The sequence below is a fragment of the Topomyia yanbarensis genome, chromosome 2, assembly GCF_030247195.1.
Source record: "Topomyia yanbarensis strain Yona2022 chromosome 2, ASM3024719v1, whole genome shotgun sequence".
NCBI lineage: Eukaryota > Metazoa > Arthropoda > Insecta > Diptera > Culicidae > Topomyia > Topomyia yanbarensis.
Window position 1 is genome coordinate 248,043,754 of NC_080671.1, and position 8,269 is coordinate 248,052,022.

Consider the following 8,269-nt stretch of genomic DNA (forward strand, 5'->3'; position numbering starts at 1 on the left):
TATGCCTTTTGAATGCCGGGATAGATTTTTATTAGACTATTGTCACTATTCTTACAGTCGTGGCGGGTTTGATACTTTGTGTAAGGCAATGGCTGTGTCTACAGCGGCTACCCACCGCTGCCGATGGATTCCCATCAGTTTCCTTTTCTTTTTTCCTTTTTTATTTCGAATATGTTAGTCACATTTTCTTTTTTACGTTTTAACGACATTCAATTAGCTAGAGATTACTGGGTAGGGAAAGTTATGAAACTTAGAGCCATAGTACTCAAGTGAGAGCAAGGATGTGAAGTAAACAGATCGGAAAGCTAGAAGTGGCAGGGTCATTAGAACAGGCTTAACATCATGCGGGCTTAATTTTTGCCTTCTGATAATGAGGGTCGAGCTTACGCAGAATAACAACGAATCACCCGAGTTCACTACCATGTGTCCTGATAAAGGTAGACGTATCTAACTTTCCCTACCCAGTAATCTCTAGCTAATTGAATGTCGTTAAAACGTAAAAAAGAAAATGTGACTAACATAGTCGAAATAAAAAAGGAAAAAAGAAAAGGAAACTGATGGGAATCCATCGGCAGCGGTGGGTAGCCGCTGTAGACACAGCCATTGCCTTACACAAAGTAGCAAACCCGCCACGACTGTAAGAATAGTGACAATAGTCTAATAAAAATCTATCCCGGCATTCAAAAGGCATACAGAGATGAACAGCAGCAATCATCATTAAAGATTGATGCTAATCGTCGACAGGTTTTCAGTGGTGATCTTGCGTGGCTTAATTTTTGCCGGTTGTCACGGTAAAGATAGATACGTCTACCTTTATCAGGACACATGAGCGACCGAAAGTAAAAGTCGGAAGGACAGAACATGCTTCGTAAAACCCGTTTCAAATATATTAGATAATAAAAACCGGATATGAACTTCAAGCATAAAAATCGGACTGGGACATTCCTTTGTAAGAATCGGGTAAAAAACTTCCAGTAAAAAAACCGGAAAGAAAAACATCCGATTCTTACACAGTAGTTTTTGTTAGCCGACTTTTAATCTTGAACATCAAGATATACGGATGCTCCTACGAGCGATTTATTTATTTTTAAACGATTTTTATACTGGAGGTTCATCCTTGCCGAGTTTTACGGGTGAGAACTTTTTAAGCGATTCTTATGCTGAAGGATTTCTGTCCGATTTTTATGCTTGAAGTTTATTTCCGATTTTTATATTCTAATATATTTCAAACGGGTTTTGCGAAGCATGTTCTATCCTTGCGACTTTTATTTTCGGTCGCTCACATGATAGTGAACTCGGGTGATTCGTAGTTATTCTTCCTAAGCTCGACCCTCATTATCAGAAGGCAAAAATTAAGCCCGCATGATATTAAGCCTGTTCTAATGACCCTGCCACTTCTAGCTTTTCGATCTGTTTACTTCACATCCTTGCTCTCACTTGAGTACTATGGCTCTAAGTTTCATAACTTTCCCTACCCAGTAATCTCTAGTTAATTGAATGTCATTAAAACGTAAAAAAAAGTTCATTCTTTTGTAAAAGACACACCAAAAAATTTATACACCGGTGTGAATATTGATAACCTTTCTCAGCCAGATTTCGCAAAACAAAAACAAGATAATCTCGAAAGAGTAATTCAAATTTTTAAAAATAAGAACGACAATGTAAAGGATCCCATATATTCAAATTATAAACCAAATACGTATGCATTCGAAAAAGTCAATAGTATCTCTAAAAGGGACCCCAAATTCAAGAAAATCAGAATCAAAGAAAATCATGCTACTTACGTTATAGATTGTAAAGACAGGAAAATTCATAAGTCGAATTTGAGGAAGTTTTCCAAATGATGATGTTCAAAGTTCTATTACTTTTTCTCTTCTCTCTAATTACAGACTAGGTTTAATTGTTTGTGCCACTGCGACACTTCATATTCATAATATAAATGAAAACCCGGTAGCCATAATACCTCTCGGAAAGGCTCAAATAAAAAAGGGGTATATTAGAATCATACACCCGATTGATTTACAGGAAATCGAAAATACAATAAATAACATAACCGACATTTATATAAAGCAGGAAGTTTTTGGTCCATTGTACGACCTTATTCAAGCAAGGAAGCAAAGACTTTCCGACTCTTTTCTAAAATTAAAATCAATAAAATTAAGCCGCTCCAAGCGATGGGATGCGATTGGAACCGCCTGGAAGTGGATTGGAGGAAACCCGGATGCAGACGATCTACGAATGATCGAGAAGGCATTAAACTCGTTAAACACGGAGAACGATAAGCAAATACGTATCAATAATGCCATTGAGATTCGCCTAAGTACCATTACCGGCATCATAAATACCATCCTGCAAAACGAACGAGAGCGCGACCAACAGCACGTTGTTTTCATCAACCTTTTGATCATGGTATTCAACATCGAAGCTTTGCAAGAGCAGCTGGACATCATCGAAGATGCTATTACCATCGCCAAACATGGAATCCCAAATAGCAAACTATTCACCACCAAAGACCTGATTTCCGTTGTAGACTATTTGGATTCACAAGACATCAGCATATCATCATTCGAAGAACTAATGTCTTTGTCATCCGCCCAAGTGATGACGAATAATACTCATGTTGCATACATGTTAAAGGTATCGCAAATTAGTAGACAGCAATACGAGTACAGCTATTTTGAACCTCTAATCAAATTCGGCAAGAGAGTTTCTACTATGTACAACTTCCTTCTACACAACGAAACCCAATTTTTCTCATCAGATCGACCATGCAAACCAAACAATAATCTTTTTGTATGTGAAGCCACACAGATAAGCCAAGCTCCCGAATGTAACCACCGACTTGCAAATGGAAAAACTTCGAATTGCACATTTGAAAGAGTTGGCCCGACTCAAGGATCGATCAAAAGGATCAATGAGGGAACAATACTCATAAATAACGCGGTAGCCGAACTTCTGTCTAATTGCAGCGACCATGTCCAGAATATAAACGGATCATATTTGATCAATTTCGAGCGATGCACATTACAGATTAACGGAGAAGTTTATACAAACGGAGAGGCTACTATGAAGAGACGCCCTTATCTTCCAACAACGGGTATCCGAGTGAACGAGATGAATCTAATAAATGCATTGCCGAGAGAGTATCTTCAAAATATCACGCTGGAACAACGCGAGTAAACCTGACTTCGAGAAGCTGGATGCTTGGAACAATTGGATCTATCGGAGTTTCTACGGTAATTCTGTTAACCATTGCCGGAAAATACTTTCTCTATTTTCTCAGAAAACGAAAAGCCAGAGTCAACATCAACATGGTTCTTTGTTGGTGTTCTCTTTGTTTTAGTCTCGGAACATGTTTGTTTTGCTTTCGGTATATATCTGTCAAGGTATCGAAAGTCTCTCTAGTAAAAGTCTTTGGTCCGCAATTTTAGTACACGCAGAAAAATTTGGCCTGCTTGTAACCACAAACCGTCTAGTTGAACTTCAAATTAGTAAAATGCAGAGTTTACCTTTTTCATTTCAGTCTCGTTTATTCTGCTGTGATTTTTATGCATTCAAAACCGAAAATGTCCAATGCATAAAATTTACAAAAGAATAAACAATAGGCAAACAGAAAATGATGTGATATCTGCTATGAAACAAGTTTCTATGTGGCAGTGGCGGCGGTGATTTTCATTGTTCATTAATCGCGATAAAAGTTAAGTTCGTGTGAAAAGTTTGAATTGATATTGTTTTGGCGACTGTAGAAGATTAATGATCAGAAGTACGACGGATCTGACGGAACAAATCAATATATATATATATATATATATATATATATATATATATATATATATATATATATATATATATATATATATATATATATATATATATATATATATATATATATATATATATATATATGTATATATATATATATATATATATATATATATATATATATATATATATATATATATATATATATATATATATATATATATATATATATATATATATATATATATATATATATATATATATATATATATATATATATATATATATATATATATATATATATATATATATATATATATATATATATATATATATATATATGAATGAAGGTGAAAGTGCAGTTTATGTCTCACAAATAAGGAATCAGAAAAATTGGTTTCTTAAGCTACCAGTACACTGTTTGTAATAACATCAAATAATTGACATCTTTCGTGAAATAAATTTGAACTGCTGTGAACTGGATCTTCAAATATTTGCCGAAACACAGTTTGCCAAAGTTTTCATTCGTGTTTGTCAAAGCAATTATTTGTCTATTTGTCAAACAGTGTACTGACCAGTTTGTCAAAACTTCAAACAGCGTAACGCTGCAGTTTGTCAAACTTGTCGATGGAGAAGTTTGTCAAACTTGTTGATGGAGAAGTTTATCAAACTTGTTAATGGAGAAATTTGTCAAACTTGTTGATGGAGAAGTTTGACAAACGTGCTTTGCTCATTCAGGATAGCAAAATACGCCGTACGCGAAACTGATTTGTTTTGACAGAATTTGTTGTCAAAACGAAAAAAAGTTAAGGTTTGAAATTCGGCTGATTGATTGATTGTTTTATTTACGTGACTTTAAATAATTCATTCGCCACGTTAAAAAAAAATCGGCGCTATTTTCATATTGTTGGTATTTGTCTTTCCAGGAAAATCATGCCTCAAATAGCTCGGAAAGGTACAAACTATTTGAATTCAATTGTTTGATACATGCTGAAATGCAAGCAAATGCCATTTCTTTTGAATCTTTGTCGATAGTTCACCAAGAATCAGCTGCTCTTGAAAAGCATGCAGCAGTTCAGTATACTGCCAGTCTTGCGTGGTATAATTGTCGAATGTATCTAGTTGAATTCTACATCCTGGTCGGACCGTAGCCTGTGTTGACTATTGTTATTTTATCATAAAGTACTGAATGAGCTCATGGAAGTCGAGATGATGAAGAGTCTGTCGATAGCGATTCCATCAAATCCATCAAATGGAACCTGCGTCTGGCGCTGGATATTTACGCTACTAATGTTGGTGCGCCAAATACTACCCAATAAACGCGTACACTATCCTCACCACTTGCCAAAAACATACTTAAGAAAAATTGCTCAAGTTGCCCGGTGTTGTGCTTAGTAGCTTTAACAATTTGGGAACGAGAAAGTTATTTTAGTTTCGGCCTCTCCTTCGTCCGTCTCCAGATCTCTCAAAACCTCTGTCGAACCGTTTGTGTTTGTTTTTGTTGCTCATGTGGTACACTCCGCTTTGCTGATGCTTGAATGTTTGGCTGCAGATTTTACACGAGTAGATCTTTTTCTTCACGTCGGTATTAGAAGCCTTGCATTTGGCCACATATGTGTTATACTTTTTACCACAATCGCGACAATCGAACAGTTTTCCGGTGACATGCCACTTCTCGTGCAGCTGGAAACTTTTTGACGATCGGTAGACCTTGCTACATACTCGCCCTTTGTGCTCGGGCAGCATGTCGACTTCGCGTCCTATGCCATTATCTGGTACGGAGTTTTCCCGGGTGTGCAACCTGACGTGTATCTTCAGCGTTATCGATTGAGTGAATGTTTTCGAACAGTGGGGACACATTTGAAGGGCTTTTCACCTGTAACAGTAAACAGTATATAATTGGAATTTACAGAAAAGAAAATAAGTAAAACCTTAACCTACTCGTGTGCCATCGAATGTGCGTCGTCATCTGGTACTTGTCCGCAAATTTTTAATTACAATATGGACATCGGATCCGAATGGGTAATGAACGATCCTTCTTTAGCGGCAAACCATCAGATCCCTTTTCTCCCTTCGAACTATTTTGTTTCATCTTGCGATCCGGATCCATAAATCGACGAAAACGCTCTGCAAATCACCCATTTCAACTTTTTCCTCTCCCAACCCCCTAATAACGTAAATCTTCCCGTTCTTTTCTTGATGCGCATTTCGGTTTTTGGTTCCAAAGGAAAATGTTTAATTCATCAGCATCCTCCACTGCGTTTTTGATATCTGATCGCTCATCGTCCGCGTCCTCGTGTACTAACTTTGGATCCACTTTGACGTCAACTTCTTCCGCGCTAGGCCGAATCTGAAAGCAGCTTTCGGAAATAATTAGCTGGCGTATGAGGGTTCGGCGGCGTTTGTAACATGCAATGTAGTTAGATTGCACTAGCGAGGCAATGAAGAAATTTGGCATCGTTCCTATCGTTCTTCGGTAACGGCAAGCACGCGCCGAAAGTGTGCTCTACATAGGCCAGCGCAGAAACCACACCTGTTGGAGCTGTGGGAGGAATGTGGCCACTTAACTGTAAATGTGAGAAAGTACATAAACAAGTAAGCGAGAAATGCAACTAAAATCCATACCGTGTTCATCGCCGTTTTGTATGTCCAACAATACAAGAGGATTAAATATTTTTCAAATTCCCGTTCTAATCATTTTTTGTCCAATTGAAGTCTGCCTAAACTTTTTTGGGGTAGACCTTGTCGCTGTAGAGTTCTATGCAATTCCTTTCGCACACACCAATTGGGGTTTTGTTTTCCTCCAGCTGCCATATAAAATTTAAATTTAAGCCAATTTAAACGTTCGAAATAGCTCGCATGAAGTATTTATAATGGTGTTGAAATGCTCTGTGTCGCTGTAAAACTTATTCAGGAGACGTACTGTGTAGATATCTGACGTTTGAAATACGCACACCAAGATCTCGCAATTTTATACTACTGCCCTCCCCTTAAGCCCAAGAGTGGTTTGTTTTCCTCCCAATCCAAACGTCAAAACGGCACAGTACCAACGCGGCTGGATAAATCTATACCGGTTGGTCAGGTTCCATCATAAAAAAAAATCCGACCGAAAAGCTATTTTCGATTTGTTTTCCTCCACCTGTGGCTGGTGAAAGAAAACAAATCGTTGAACACACAAATGCAGTTACAGATTGCCAAGTACTCTCTATAATCATATATGAACAGCATTCTTTGATCGCACAGCGCTTCCAAATTAATTTTTCTTCTACAATTCGAGCTGTCAACACGAAGGTTAGACAAATTTGATTGCGTGGTGAGCCATAAAATGATTACCCTTTTGTATGGGACCTTGGCGTATTTAATTTGTATTTGATCACACTGCATAATCACGAACAAAGGAGTGCGATATAGTTGCTTCGACCATTCATAAAAATAAATCAAATTTTCTGGAAAATCATTTGGCATCCCTGCGCTAACACAAATATTTCATGTGTTTGCACTCTTGAAAATTCACGAAGTTCAAACAGCACAATTTTTTTTCGCAAGGCGATTTGTTTGACGTATACGCCGGTTTGACTATATTTGACAAATAGTGTACTGATCCAACAAACTTGTTTTATTATGTTTGTCAAACAATATTAGGCGTAACGTCCGGTAACCCATCAATGCAAATATTTGATGAAAAAAGTTTATTAAACAGTTGATCTCGTGTACTGGCCTTGTCAAATTTGTTTGTCAAACACGTTTATTTGATCAAATTTTGCTTCATCAAATATTTCACGTGATGACAAACAGTGTACTGGTAGCTTTACTGCTGTAATTGAAAGTAAATTTGATGTTAATTTTTTTCTTGTTTATATTAACACTGTCTAATTGTGGAAAATATATCCCATACGCTATACGCCGTTTTATTTAATTTCAATAACGTTTCCAAACTTTTGGGAATTTCCATCACTTACAATTGCAATTGGTTTTTGACAACGGCGAAATCTTTGCACTAACCCCTTTAACTCTCTTGTTACCTACCATACCAATCAGTCTAATACCACCATGCCCTTTGCTGTATCAATATGTCGTCTCTAGCTCACGCCGTTAATTGCCGTTTGTCCCCAGCTTCGCTGAGCACGAGGACTCCTCAGGTTCTCTCCAGCGTAGTCGACCTACCTTGCTTGTTGTGGCTACTTGTGCCAGTCGTATTAGTTTTGGGAATCATTTTACCAGGTTGTCGTCCGCGATTTACTCACCACAGCCTCGTATATTTTGCTGTGTGAACAATGGATAGTATAGTCCCAGAGCCACAACGTGAGCTTCTGATTCCCTTGGCGGAGTCTCAGTTTTGTGCCCTGAACACCACTTTGACTTTCCTTTTTTGTTCGACTTTTGAATAATAATAATTGAAAATCGCACACTTATCGTGACTTACTTTATGACTTATCTGCACTTAGTTTATAAAGTAAATAAAGATATCGAAATATGAAGACTTTTATAAAAAAGCACGAAACCTATT

General features: G+C 37.2%; 1 protein-coding gene across 1 annotated transcript; it reads right to left on the reverse strand.

The window, feature by feature from the left end:
• Positions 1–5,190: 5,190 nt before the first annotated feature.
• Positions 5,191–5,622, reverse strand: LOC131680226 (zinc finger protein 595-like). Its single transcript, XM_058960945.1, has one exon. The coding sequence runs from the start codon at positions 5,620–5,622 to the stop codon at positions 5,191–5,193; it is 432 nt and encodes a 143-aa protein (XP_058816928.1).
• Between the last annotated feature and the right edge of the window lie 2,647 nt (positions 5,623–8,269).

What these genes read in the sequence shown, in the direction of transcription:
- LOC131680226 (XM_058960945.1), bottom strand. Translation starts at nt 5,622, where the DNA reads ATGTGTCCCCACTGTTCGAAAACATTCACTCAATCGATAACGCTGAAG.